The sequence below is a fragment of the Gallinula chloropus genome (genome assembly GCF_964237585.1).
Source record: "Gallinula chloropus genome assembly, chromosome: 15".
NCBI classification, from domain to species: domain Eukaryota; kingdom Metazoa; phylum Chordata; class Aves; order Gruiformes; family Rallidae; genus Gallinula; species Gallinula chloropus.
Genome location: NC_140100.1, coordinates 8,736,005 through 8,750,542, shown reverse-complemented (window position 1 = coordinate 8,750,542; position 14,538 = coordinate 8,736,005). Strand labels below are relative to the sequence as shown.

Below are 14,538 nucleotides of genomic sequence, written 5' to 3'. Positions count from 1 at the left end.
TGGTGCAACACTACGAGCCAACATCAGCAGTCAATCCAGTATCTGGGATGGTCTGGCCACTGGAGCCAGCCATGCAACTTCTTTGCAAACAGTGTCTAATTTCACTGTGCCTCCACTGCACACACACATACATGGAGACTCGGGACCAGGGATTAGACAAGACCTGGTTTAGGTTGATTTCCTTTCCTCTGTAGCTGTGTCTGGCTGTTGTCCCTGTCCGTAGCACTCTTATCTGCCATTGTATCCTGCAATCTTACTCTCTATAGCTCGGCTGATATCTGTATCCCCTTATCTGTGCATTGCCACTTCTCCAGGCATGATGCTGTCACGTGCTTTATCATGTTGTTTGTTTCCTGCTTCTTGGGACCCCAATAAAGTTTTAATCCCACATCTTCATCACGTGCCATGTGCCTGACACCCACCTTTGCCTTTCACAGAAATGCCATCAAAGGTTGATCCTCAGCCCAGAGTGACAACAAATACTCCAAGATTTACTTGGGTCTCTGAGGCTCTGCATAGCCTGATCCTACTCAACAAACAGCTCACTAGGAGACCCTCCTTATGTGCAGGTGGTGTCTCCAGGGCAAAGAGCTTTTCCCCTCTGTGCTCAGCTTAGTCAGTCGTGGGCACAGCCTTGGGTTTTCCCATCTTTTTGTCTTTGTCTCCTGCTTGCAGAGGCTGAATGAAAGGTTTATCCAGGTGCAAACATCCAAGGGAAGAGTTTTCTTTGATCCCATTGGAAAGTGCATCCCGCCTGTGCCTATGGGAGCAGATGGGTGGAAGTGATGACTCCTGGGCATGCTGAATGTATCACAACAGACTGCCTGCCTTCCATTTAGTTGCTCAGCCAAACGACATCAGAACATTGATTATGACTCAGCCACAGATTTATCTAGCAGAAAGCATCATCTCAGAGGTGGAAACACCATTTCCACATTCCTTGGTGGTCCGGAGGGTCTCCCCCTCTGACCACCAAACGTGGCTGTGCCTCCCAACATGCTGTCCAGAGCTGAAGGTGAACATCTCGGGGCAGGACAGGCACACAGATTTTTAAAGCGAGGTCTGGAAACCCCCCAAAACCCAATTTCCCCAGAGCCTGTGGCTCACCGCAGGGCAGCAGGTGCCCCAACCCGGCCTGTCATCCCCCCCATCCCGGCTTGCCATCCCACTCCCAGCCCGGCCTGGCGCTGGGACTAGCGCTCCGGCTCCGGGAGGGGCGATGGAAGGGGGCTGCCTCCTCCTGCACCCCCCGAGTTCGCCGAGCCGAGCAACCGCCGCCCTGCACGACGCCATCTCTATCCTCTTTGTGCCACGAGGTGGCACCAGGACCCCTCGGAGTGGCGAGAGCCCAGCCCCGCCGTGCCCGGGGACCCAATTAGCATCCTTACGCTAATTACTGAATGACCGCAGCCGGTATGGCGGGAGCAGGAGCTTCAGAGCTGTACAGGAGTCCTGCTGCCCTCACCTGTGAGGGCACGGGGCCAGGCTCCATCTCTAGCCAGAGGGGAAGGGGTGGGGATGTCAGGAGCCAGCAGGGTCCTGGCACATCTCAGAGAAGCCGGGGAGAAGCGAGGCAAGGGGAGGTGGGCAGGTTTTCTGTCACTTGTCTTGGATCTGCCCAGCTTCAGTGCTGCTTAAGGAAAGAGCATTTTGGAAGCACCTTTGCAAGGTCTGGATGTTTGGATGCTCACACGCAGTGCTCAGAAAAGGAGTCGTGCTCGTGTATCTGAGCTACCCCCGGGAAATAGAGGTTGGGAGTGTCTGCTACTTGTCTGGGGAGAGATGTGACATCCCATAGCAATGGAGCCTGTACACAGAAAGGGCCAAAGACTCCCAAGCAACCACACTGAGGTCCCTTAGAGCAAGGGGAACCTAAGAAATCCAGGGTTTGGCATCCGGGATTCAAAACCAGAAGTCTGAAAAGTGTTGGAAGCGCATCTGTCATCCTGGGTACCTGGGAATAAGATATCCTGTGTGCAGCAGGGAATGGGACAGCCAGTATAGCTAGTGTCTTCTCACTCGCTTTGAGCCCTGAGCCCTGCTCAGGGCTCTGGTTTCTCCTTCACGCATCAGCTAAGCTCTGTACAAAACAATCAGTTGGATTCAGGGCCTTTATTGGCGCAGCACAGCACAGGCACACTGTGGATGGGGTCTGTTGGTGAATCCAGACTCTGGAATCATGTCCAACTCGGATTTTTTGACCCCAGGTGGAAGCTTAAAAGTAAATTTCTGCATTAAGCCTGTGAAGAAGATGAAGAGCTCCATCGTGGCCAGACCTTCTCCAACGCAGTTTCTCCGCCCTGCAATGCCAAAAGCAGGACTGTTGGTGGAGTGACTGGGTACGTGGTGGTTCAAACCAACACCTTATCCCTACTGCTTGGTAGCAGTGGCACAAAGGACAGTATAGGCCTCGGAAATGCAAGTCAGCATGGCGATATGTTATGCAGACACCACTGTTGGTCTCCTACAGGCATTTGAACAGGGCTGTTCCCCTCTGAGCCTGTAAGAACCTGATCTGGGACACCCTAGAACTGCTTGGCCATCCCAAGGCAGAGGGAAGTCTGAACTCATGCTTGAAGCCGTTGAGTCTTCTGAGGTCTCAATGGTGTTTTTAAACACGGGGCCCAGTGTTCCTCCCACCCCTCAGGGGCTGTTTGCAAGTCATCAAAGCCAAGGGTGGGTACTTCTACAGCAACCCCACTGCAAAGTCATCAAAGCCAAGGGTGGGTACTTCAACAGCATCCCCACCACTGATGTCCATGCTGCTCCCCACAGAGGCCTGGACCCTGCCATTTGGCTAACATCTTCCCAGGGGCGCTGGGAACTCGGTGCCCAGTGCAGGACCAAACGCTCCCATTACCTGTGGAGAAGGGCAGGAATGCTTTCTTCTTTACGAAGTTCCCGTCCTCATCTAGGAAATGGTTGGGGTTGAACTCATCTGGTGTCTCCCACTGTGTTTTATCCAGCAGCACGGAGGTGAGCAGAGGAATCACCATTGTTCCCTACAGCACAACCAGGCTCTGCGTTAGCATGTGTGGATGGACCAAACTTCTGGCTTTGCCCATTCAGCCACACAACCACTCCTCCCTTTGGGCTCTGCCTGCAGACAAGTTTCTACATCTGAAGAACTGGTATCTGTGCTGTTACGTGTCCTTATGCCCCTGAGCTCGCATGGATACCCAGTTCACTGGCATTACTGGCCAACGTGTCATAGCACAGTAATGGTTGTTGGCTGTTCCTGAGTTATGAAGATGAAGAAAGATGCAGGCCAGGCTTCCTTCCTGCCAAGCAGCTCCCTGCTTGCTTCACACAAAGCAAGGAGACAGTGGAGTGGGATCCAGAGGCAGAATTGCTCTACAGAACAGGAATGAGAATGGGGAGCGAAGAGAACAAGGAACAGACACCAGATTACGAAGACTGAGCTGTGAGAAATGGGAAGTTGCGTGCATAACCCTGAAGTCACACTGCCATTGGACACAGAGGAGGTGGGAGATTAGGGAATTGACTCTTCTCCACCTAAAGCTTCTCTACATATTGCCCTGTCAGTCACTGGTGTTTGGTGCCCCCACCTTCATCAGGAGAGCAGCACATACCTTGGGGATGAAGTAGCCGTTTACATGGGTGTCGACAGATGTGCATCGTGGAATATGTGGCAGGAGAGTGGAATATCTCTGCACCTCGTGGATCACTGCGTTGGTAAATGGCATTTTTTTCCGTGTCTCTAAGGTAGGCAAGGAGTTAGGGCCAAGAACCTGATCAATCTCTGCGTGAACCTTTTCTGCAGGGCGAAGGAAAGGCATGAAGTGAGTTTCCCTCAGTGGTAAAGCACCTCCAGTTCCCAGCTTGTGCTACCACTGGTAGGACTACCCCAGAGCAAGAGGTTCCTTTGGTCTTGACAGGCAGCATATAATGCTTGGACAGAGGGGGAGAGGTTCCAGGAGCTCAGATTCTGGATGCATGAGAGGCTATGAAGCTTGTACAGTTGAGCAGCACTTATGAAGTCACTGCAGGGTACTTCAGTACCCTACGTATGAAAAGCCAAACCATAAAGGTGCCTTACCTTGAATCTCGGGGTACTTTATCAGCAGCAGGATGGCCCACTGCAGCGTTGTGGAGGTGGTCTCAGTGCCAGCCATGAGCAGGTCAAGCATGGAGGCCACGACATTCGCATCATGAAAAAGCGTATCGGCTTTGTCTTGCTCCTTCTGGGAAGTAAAAAGAAACAAACCCACTGCTGATAGCATGGAATGAGAGACCCAGGACAGGAAACCTGGTCTTCAGAGACATTACGGTTCCCCTCCTGTTTATAAGCTTCCTTCAGGTACTGGGAAGCAGCAATGAGGTACCCCCACAGCCCTCTCTTCTCCAGGCTGAACAACGTAAGGGAGGTGCTCCAGCTCTCTGATCATCTTTGTTATACAAGCAGCACAGAGCATCTCTGTGTAAGCACGGAGTATCTCTGAGTAAGATAACCAGAGTAGCTGTATATTTAAGATACCTCTTGTTTGAGCAGCAATGCTTCGGTGTAGCTCGCCAGGTTGTTGTCCTTGATACTTTCTTTGCTTTCCTCAATGTGTTTCCTTAAGATCACACGCATCTCTTCTACTTTTTGCAGTATCATCTTGTGAGGTTTGAGGAGGAATCCAAGGAATGGGTAGAAATTATATATCTAAAAAGAAAAAGGGAAAAAATCACAAGGAATAAAAAATAATTCACCCATTCCCTTGTAAAGCTCGCTCATCGTAACGGAGAAACCATTGCAGGAGCAGCCAAATGCTGTGTGGTTGGAGCCTCTCTTCTGGTAACTAAAAAATTTGAGTGTATAAAAATGCCTCCTCTTATTAAGAATTCTCTACAGAAATGAATGGAGCCTATCAGACTCGTCTAGACAGACCCTATAAACACGAATTAAAAAAAAAAACCAACCCAAAAAACAATTAAGGGAAAGTGATAGTAAACTCACATGACAACGGAATTACATTTTAAAAGAGGTAATAAAGCAAAAAGATAAAGCATTGCACTTTAGCAAAGAAAACTCCAAGCCAAAATACTCATGTTTTGAAGTTCTTTGATCATCATTTTTAACTTCCACATGAATTACAAATCAATTACACTCCATTCTCAGCATCATTACATTTCACAGCCCAGTGAACAGTTGCATTTTATGTGCAGGGGCTTGTGTGGGGGGGGGGGTGTTACTTACACCGTTGCTCAATGTTATAAATAAACTGGCTGCAGAATGAGATTCACAAATCTCTTGCTCTTGCTAACTGGTTACCACTTTTGCTGGTTTCTGCAAAACCTAAACCTGCCATAGAGATTAAAAGAGAAGGGATACTGCAGCGTTGTGGATTGGAGCTACTGTAATTAGTTCTCTTCAGGTAATAAAGTCACCAGCATCTTCTTTATTTTTTAGCAGCTCATTGGATTATTTTCAGCATTACCTTAAGCACTAATTCTCCATTCCTTGTGATGGAGGATTAAGTTTAACACGAGCTCCTGGCTCAGGTGAGACACTCTTAGTTGGAATCCTCATTTTACACAGTCCCGTGGAGCAGGTGTTGATTTAACGCTACGACAGGAGGTAGGAGAGGTCCATATACAACACCTGCAGCTCTGTACTTCGTGCTGCTACTCTGTAACTTCACTAGTTCTTTAGGCTGCAGCAAGGAACCAAACCCTAGTAACCCTCAAATACAAGTGCAGTCATCCATCCCTAAAGGCAAGAAGTTACGTTTGGGATGTTCATACAGCATCCAGCAGAGAAATAACTGGTATGAGCCCGGGTATTTTTCTTTGTAGGTGCACAGATAAAGTTGTTACTTCAATAGTTTTATCACCAGTGTGTTTTTAAAAGAAATAAACTCTGGCCATGCCTTCCAAGAGGCACCAGGTTCCTTCCTGCCTCTTCCACCTGAGACTCCTCTGGACACAAAGTGCTAGGGAGTAGGAGGTGCTGGCATTTCATGGTTCAGTCTGATTACTGCTGGAAGAATACTGACAAAACAAATAATCCAAGCCCCAAAACTGAATAAGCAGAGTCCTTCTGAACTTTGCCAAAGACACAGTCCAGGAACATTTTCCTGCATTTCCTGGGAAACACCAAAGACGGAAGATTGCCCAGATCCCAGTCCTATCTTAGGGTGTGTTTCCTCAGGGGAGGCTACAATTTGTTATAAAACAGAAAGTTTGCTAAATAAAGTGACTAAACACAGTAAAATAAAGGGCAACATCTATAGGGCTTCCAAGGATTTCCACTGATGTCCCTGGACACTGTCTGCCCCAGTCCCACCAAGCTGAAAGCCTCAGTTATTGCACATTCCAGTTGTGGAAGAATCAAGCACACCCCTTCTGCTGGCACAGTGAGATTGGTATCTCATCCCAGTGCCACCGCATGATGTTGGACCCCCTTTCCAGGAGGGTTTCACAAAGGAGGAAAAGCCCAAATCAAAAAATCTCATCCCTGCCCATCGCAGGGAGGCTGTATTAGATGGTCTGTAAAGGCACCTTCCAACCCAAACCACTCTCTGATTCTATGGATCTTATGTTTCAGTACCCCAAGGCCTCTCCACAACCATCCATCAATTGTAGATTGGCTTGACCTATCAACTCCAACGAGATACCAAACCACCTCAGTGCAAAGGGTAACTTACATGCAAGAATGGATGGCTAAGAAGGTGCATAACTTCATCTATGAGTCTTAACACGGTACGAAAAGTTGGGTCTTCATAATCAAACCTTCTCCCAAAGACAATAGTAAAGGCGATGTTGGCAGGAGCCATATTCAGAAATCGTAACCGGAAAGGTTCACCTAGAAATGAACAAAATCATAACTGCATGAGACCAACCCCATTTCCGGAGCAACCCAGGGACCTCCATAGGGGCTTTGTAAAGTAGAATGAAATACCTGATGCCATCACCAGCTCACCTTTGAAGGATTTGATCAACTCGACGTAATAGCCAAGCTCCTGAAGCATCCTCTCTTCTCCAAGATGCTTCCCCATGCCAAGATCCCGCATGGTGGCCAAGGTGAACCGCCGTGTCATCTTCCAGATCTCTTGAGAAGAAAAGAGCACACCTACGGAGGGATTGCATGCTCTGTTTGCTGAGCTGGTATGGGACAGCACCACCCCAGGCAAGTTCAGGAGGACAGCAGGTGATATTTCAAACAGTTGGATGCTGTTCACATGAAAGCCCTGGGTTTGGCTTGTTTAGAACGTCATCTCTTTGCAGCCATACTGGGTAAAAAGCTCTATGCATTTGTCTCAGGCTGATTTGTTTTTCCTTAGAAAAAAGACCCAGCTGTTTCAGAGAGCAAGGCTGGGAGTGGATGACACTGCTCTGTCCCTGTCACGAACAGGACAAAAAAGACTTCACCAAACAACTCATGTTTTAGAGGATGCACTTTATAATGTGAAGGGGGAACAAGAAGAGGTGGCAGGGAGACACCTCTGCTCACAGCTGGGGAACACCCCCTAACTGGCTAACCCTTTGGCCAAAAAAAGCGCTCAACCAAGGGGACACAGAGATGTTTGGGTACAATTCAGACGCCCTCCTTTCCCAGGAGGTCTTCCAACGGCTGAACATCTTTGGAGGCTGCTGGGGGAAGTGGCACAGTGTATCCTTCCTCACACAGGGCCTCACTCTTAAAAACAAGATGAGAAAAACCCCACATGCTGTATGCATTATATACATATTAGATCATCAGATCTTTTCCTTTCAGTCCTGGATTATTCCCTTCATTGTTTCTCAATGTCTAGTCTCAGGCAATGTATTACTTTTTAACATGAAATTCAGAAACCTGCCAAAAATCTGTTTACAGAAGTAATTGTTTGAGGTACAAACAGCCCGTGCTGCTGTAGCCTTGCCAGTTCTTGCAGACTTTATCATGAGTCATGTGTGATCCATGCTTTGTCTGAACTCCCAGTAACTGCAGAAAAGAGATTGCACAAGGTCTTTGCCTTCACACTGTGAAAAACCAAATCCTTCCCCCTGCACTGCAAAAAAAAAAAAGGATCCCTTGAAATGTAACCCAGGGCCACTAAAAGCAAAAAAAACCTGATCATAGAATCATAGAATCATGGAATGGTCTGGGTTGGAAGGGACCCCAAGGATCACAGAGTTCCAACCCCCCTGCCACAGGCAGGGAAGGCAAATAAGAAGATCCCCAGAAGTATTCTTCTTAAGGAAAACCAAGTCACTGCCCCCAAGCTCCACCAAACATAGCTCTCAATGATAAGGACACAACTCGAGACTCTTAAATACTGTAACGATTAAAGCCCACTTGAGAAGCAGCACAGCAAGCATGCCCACATCCCTTCATCCCACCAGTACCATTCCCATGCTGGATGTTATCGAATATGGGTAGCGGTGGTCTGCTCAGGAACACATCTGTCTTGTTCAGAAGGACATCCTTCACTGCCTCGTAGCCAGTCAGCACCACCACCTTCTGAAACCCCAAATGGACGGTGAACACGGGGCCATATTTCTCTGAAACCTAGAGAGAAATATCAGAGCGTGGAGGTCAGCAGTGGAGGCAGTATGTCCAGCTGCCATGGCCAAAGAGTGGCCTTCCCTCCTCCTCCTCCTGTGGCCAGAAGGGATGGAGGGATGCCAGAGATAAAGCCCTCAGACACTTCAGTGAAAGATGAATCAAAGCAAATAAACACCATGGTGTTTAACCCAACAGCTTCCATAAAACAACTGGTTTCCTGAGCTGCTTGGGCCAAGTTTGGCCCATTGGGTTAGAGAGATCATATTGGACACCAACAGCATCACTGAGATCTGCCAGACAGCTAACGAGCAACAGGCTGCAACACCACAGCCCACCACAGGAGGATGGTAGAGCAGAGGTGTCCTCATTTATTAGACAAAGTCAAATAAAAGCTTTGCTACACTTAAAGAGGTATTTAACATGATTCACCAAGGATGGACATACGAAGGTGTAAGAAACCGCTGCCCTTTCACTTTGTCTTAGAAAATTACCACAACACCACACTCTACTTTTTATTTCTGCTACACCACAGTTTCCAAGCCACTGCAGAGCAGGACGTCATTGTGAGGGCTGAGATATTGGGTAGCAGGAGCTCTCTGGGAGACTAAACTCTCTGGAATGTTGCTCCCCTTTTTTCCGGAAGACAGATGCAAGGCAACTCTGATTCCTACAGAGGACCTTATCTTGTGCAAGTTGAAGTCATGCACTGCTTCAAATCATCTCTCCTACATCTCTTCTTTGGGCTGTGCTACATTTATTCCCCTTCTTATGAAAAACTGGCAGCACAAGTAAGAAACACAAGCTATTTTGGCAGCTGCAACTGAGCATCCATCTCCGCTTGTCTACGTGGACACTCAAATATTTGAAAGTATTTCACAACACGAGGAAGATGCCAAAATTCAGGTCCATCAGTCTGATCTGCTGAGGACACTCAGAGTTTTCCACGCTGACTAGTTCTCATGTCAGCTCTGCTCACATCCCAGAGTTGGGATTTAAGAGTCTCCTCGGTCATTCTGAAACCTTTAACACAGGGGTTTTTAAAAAAAACCCCATATTTGGCACCAAAAATCATCTCAGAACTGTCAGCAGGGGAGAATTTTAGATTGGTACATGCTGGCATTTAACCCCCAAGAAGCAAAGAGGGCTTGTTCTTACCTTCATCAGTGACCTGTCTTGCCTTCTGATGTCCAGCAAATGCAGGTTGCCGATGATCGGAAGAGGAAGCGGACCAGGAGGCAAATTTAAAACCAATTGCTTATAAATTTTTAAAACATAGAATGCAGCTGATAACAGCAACACCCATAGCCCACAGAAGAAGAGGGCTGTGAAGGCAGCCATGTTTTGGTGGAGCTCACCTTTGTGGAAAGCCCCCGTGGTGCCTTTATTAGTGCTCGCATTGTATTTATTCAGAGTAAATGATGTCAGGGGTGCGCTTGGCACAATCTTCCCCTCCACCCCCAGCTCTCCACAAAAAAATGTAAGTTATGTCTGGAAAAGGCAAAGTCCAAGCACAGCTTGTGGAGGTACAGGTTGCTGGCTCTGTGCTGAGTGCAGCAGGGCAGGTCTGCTCCGCTCCCAAAGCCTACCTGTGGTTCGCCCACCCGCAATATACTCCCAGCACCTGGGAGATCCACATCTGTGTTATTATTAGGCATCCATCGTGACATTTCCCTCAAGACTTCCCTCTCCATCCTCTTCATCTAACCTCTTTTCAAACACAGACAGCTCTTTGCTTTCTGCCTTCTTTACCTCAATGGTGTTGATCCCAAAACAATCCTTTAGGGTAGACAAGAGAGGCTCATGCCATGGTTCAGTGAAGGAGAAGCAGGTCCTACTCTGGGCCGCACATGAAGCTGGGTGGACAGCATCCTCCCTCTTCCACCTTCTTGCATCCTTCTGGTGAAAGGAAACAGACCTGGGCAATCTTCACAGGCAAAACCATCAGGACCCATTTGTTGCCTCTGCAGACTGGGAGCTCTGCTGCTCACCTCTGCAATGTTCCTGTTTATCAGCATTTTGAGTCTGGGCTGTCCTACAGATCTATAGGGCGTGCAGACACAAAGCCACTTCACCTTACACCAGGGCAACCCAGCAGCCTGGCTTGAACAATTCAGCAGCCCCGTGTGGAACACCTACCAAGGCACTTGTACAGCTCTTGCTGTTCCTTACTGGGGGCTACACTCAATAAAAAGCTGAGCTTCTGACCTGCTCTTGGGTTTTTTACCCCATCAGAGGCTGGTGAAAACTGCTGCCAATTCCAAAGCCATCACTCAGTCTCATGCCCTCATCTTTTCCGGGCAGGTGTTTCAGCAAGGGGCATTTCTTCCCACTCCCCAGCCAGTGTTAACTGGTACCACTTTCACTCCATACGCAACAGGAGGGATATAAAAACCACGTCTTGGAGAGCTGGATTATTGAATCCATATGAATACAAAAGGCTTTGTTAGGGCCCTGCTGTTCCTACTGGTTTCTGGTAGCGTCCGACGGAGCGAGACCTGTCAGAGACATTACTGGAAACACACATTGCTTCCATAAATGCACCCTGATCTCACAGACGATGCAGCAGTCCCTAAGGTAGGAAAAGAGCGTTTGATATCCCTTTTTGGGGGGGAGGCTTCTGGATCACAAGGATTTTGTACTGCTCCACACCATGACATGAGGTGGCATCAGCATCATGAGGATGCTTTGGGACTGTTCCAAGGTGCAGTGAGGGTCACACACTGATCACAATGGACATTCAAACCTGGGCTGTCCCATCCACGTCAGGCAGACCACAGACCTGCTGAGAGGACATGATCTCAGCTCATACCCAAAACAAGCACCACCCAGGAAACATCTGTCTGTTCATCCATCCATCCGTCCATCCACCCCAAACCCACTTGTATTACAAACAACAGCCTCAGCGGTAGGAGCAGGAGCCTGGGAGTCTGGATGGGTGAGTTCATGTCCTTGCTTGGACAATGACTTGCCTATGTGGGTTTGAGGAGTCGGCCCCAGAGCGTGTGTCAGGGCCGGGCTCTGAATGCAGCTGCTGTGCCCGGGGCCTTGGGGCTGGCTCAGCTCCTTTTGCTCTCCTCACTTTTGGGAGGGTGCCTGTGCCCCATGCAGCGAGGAGGTAAAAGCAGGACATGGTGTAGGGACAGCATCGTCTCACACCCTAACTGTTACCCACAGGTGGAGAGATGTCACTCTGACACCACCAATGCCTTTGCCATTCCCAAGGTGAGGGGAGTGGAAGCTGTCAGAGCACCTCTCCCTGCACACCCAGCTGGGGGACGGGGGGTTACTCATTACCTGCAGGGTGAAGCAACCCGTGAAGGAGGTAATGCTGGGTGAAGATAACAGCATCTTAGGTGGCCTAAAAAAGCTTTTTCACCCAAGAGATTTTAAGTTAAAAATTAAAGTGAAAAATTAATCTTTATCCAGGAGTGAATGATCTCCTTGAAAAAAAGCCAAAGCTCTCCGGTCAAGGCAGGGTCACGAGTCACCAGAGGAATTATGGAGAGGGAACACAGAAAGAAAAGCCCCTGCCCAGAGCCCCAGGACCAAACCACCCATACATATGTAGTTGAAAAGGAAGTCATTCCTTGGGCTGTGGGTAATTATTTGGAGGTCAAGCTCCCCCCCCGAGATCAGCCACTCTTGGGCAGGAATGACTGGAAAGCATAAAACAAGGTCTCCCTCCCTGCATCTGCCCTTGGAGCCAGCAATGGGCAGGTGGGGGTTACAGTCCAGGCGGGGTTACAGTCCAGGCTGTGCTGTCTCCAGGGCTGGACGCATCCTACTGCCCCGTCATGCAGCACAGAGCCTGGGGAGCAGCATGCCACTCGAGTCCTGCTCCTGCAGGATTCAGGAGAGCTCCAAAACCTTGCCCTGTGGTATTCGGGACCCCGTTTATCAGGTGGATATGTCTGTCCCTCAAGGCATCACCTTGCAGCTTGCAGAAGCATGATGCTACGCAGCAGCACATGCAGTGGTCGGTGGGATGTGCCCTCCAGCCCTGCAAGCAAAGTCCTGTCACACACAACTGCGTCCCCAGCCTCTGCCATAGGTGGGCAGTGCCAATGAACTTGTGTTCCTCCTGGGTTCCAGTGGCTGGGGGCAAGAAGCAGGAGAGAGAATTTAATTTCTGCTCAGAGAAAATGTCCCAGTCCCAACCCAGGTTGCCTGATCCCTTTATTCCAGAACACTTTTCCAGGCGAGTACAATGGAATAACCCTACAACAAAGGCAAACACTCCATCCTCTCCCCAGTACCTCCAGCCTGAAGCTGCCTGACCTGATGGGCTGGACATGCCATGTCCCTGGGTGCCAGCCCAGCAGGCACTCCGCTCTTGTACTCCCCTTCTGAGGCTTCAGGGCCTGCTCACCGTCATCTTACTGGGCTCTTCTCCTCAGCACCACTGGCAGACCCCAACACCACGTATTTTAAAGCAGGATTTGCTGTGCTTTTTTATTCTCCTTCTTGGGCACTCCCATCCCATCTGCCCAACCTCTGATCCTTAAAGCTTCAATCCCAGGTTTTAGCTGGTGCTTAATTATGCCCTAATGTATCATAGTTTAGTTAAAGACTTTTTTGTTCCTCTCTTTCTGAGAATGATTTCAGCTTCTCCCCTCCACAAAACCTGCTTCCTCACCCAGTCTGCTCCCTGATGGTACCCACAGCCAGCCCAGCCCTGCCCGCACAGCACTGACCCGTGTGGCATGGACCTGCACAGTGTCAACCTGCACAGCATCGACCCACATGGCATCGACCCGCACAGACAGTTCTGTGCCACAAAGCCACATTGCCCTCCCCAGCGCTGCAGGAACAGCCACCTCTGCTCCCCACGTCACCCCATGCTGGCCTGGGACACATCCTCTTGCCAGCACTGCCATGGACAAAGCCCGAGACTGCCAATTCTTCTAGCACAAACACAAAATCACAGGCTGGCAAAGCCTCCCACCTCCACTGTCCCACACTGCTGCACACCAAACGAAACCCAGCCTCGTTGAGACAAAAAAGTCAGGACTCCAGTTGGGTTTTTACACTCTGCAACCTTGAAAGCACCATTCCCTCTCTCCTTCCTCCCCTACCCGAGGGATGGAAACCTTGCCCATGGGCTTTTCCTCCCCATCTCCACACAGCCCCCTCCGGAGTGCCCTGGGAAGCCGTGTGGATCAGATGGGGGCTGCAGGACCCACAGGGATGTCAGATCAGCCGTGAAGGAGCCGGCAGCCCTCCAGCGTGGGTGGCCTCAGCAGCACTTTCCCTGCTCGGCAGCCGCAGCTAGCAGGCAGCCACAAGAAAAAACTAAACCCTTCTCCATTTATTTTTCTTGCAAGTTCTAAAAGTTACCCCAAACAGCCCTTTTGAAACAGCATGAGCTGCCTTGGAGCTTTCTCATGAGCTAATTAACACATGCCGACAGCCATGACAGCCGGTCCCAGAAAAGCTGGGGAAGCCCCATGCAAGCTCTGGCCCAAACCCCATGGCCCAGACCCCTCCACACCTCACTGTTGACCCTGAAACCAGCAAGTGCCTTTAAGTCATTGGTCCACACATGAGCTTTGTCTTTGAGGCTGGAGTTGCCTGTCATGAGGTTGTGACTCATAATGGAGCTCGGGAAGCACCGGCTCTCGCTGGGCTTGGGGAGGTTTGGGGGTTTCTGTTTGGTGCTGCAGGCCAGGTATTTGTCAGAGGAAGGTGAAAGTGCTTCAGTGGTGTTAACGTGGGAGACAACTTCTCCAGCCCCATGTGATTGTCTCCTAAAAAGCCCCATCCCATCTCAGTCCCTGGGGCCTGTCCCTCCTTCTGGGGATGCCAGCTCTCCAGTAGCGCTACTTCGTCCTTTGCTTGAACAGCAAATGCACCCCAGGAAAAGAATTGTCATTATCCATCGTTTATAGAAGGAAAATCCAGATGGGAAAGGGAAAAGGTTAGTTCAAAGGCCACACAAGACTATGACAGAAACAAGCAGAACCCTGCTGTGGGCCTTCCAAAAAGGGCGACTCGGTAAACGTGCCCCCAGCAAAGGAACTTGGCCTATCACCATTTGGGTATTT

General features: G+C 49.6%; 1 protein-coding gene across 1 annotated transcript; it reads right to left on the bottom strand.

Annotated features, from left to right (window-relative positions):
- Positions 1–2,097: 2,097 nt before the first annotated feature.
- On the bottom strand, positions 2,098–9,832 carry CYP2W1 (cytochrome P450 family 2 subfamily W member 1; the record flags this gene model as incomplete). The annotated part of the gene is made up of 9 exons (XM_084270783.1): positions 2,098–2,300; positions 2,861–3,002; positions 3,594–3,778; positions 4,061–4,205; positions 4,499–4,669; positions 6,654–6,811; positions 6,929–7,078; positions 8,335–8,497; positions 9,650–9,832. 9 exons carry the CDS (start codon positions 9,830–9,832, stop codon positions 2,113–2,115), a joined length of 1,485 nt encoding a protein of 494 aa, XP_084126909.1. The 3' UTR covers positions 2,098–2,112.
- Positions 9,833–14,538: the final 4,706 nt, after the last annotated feature.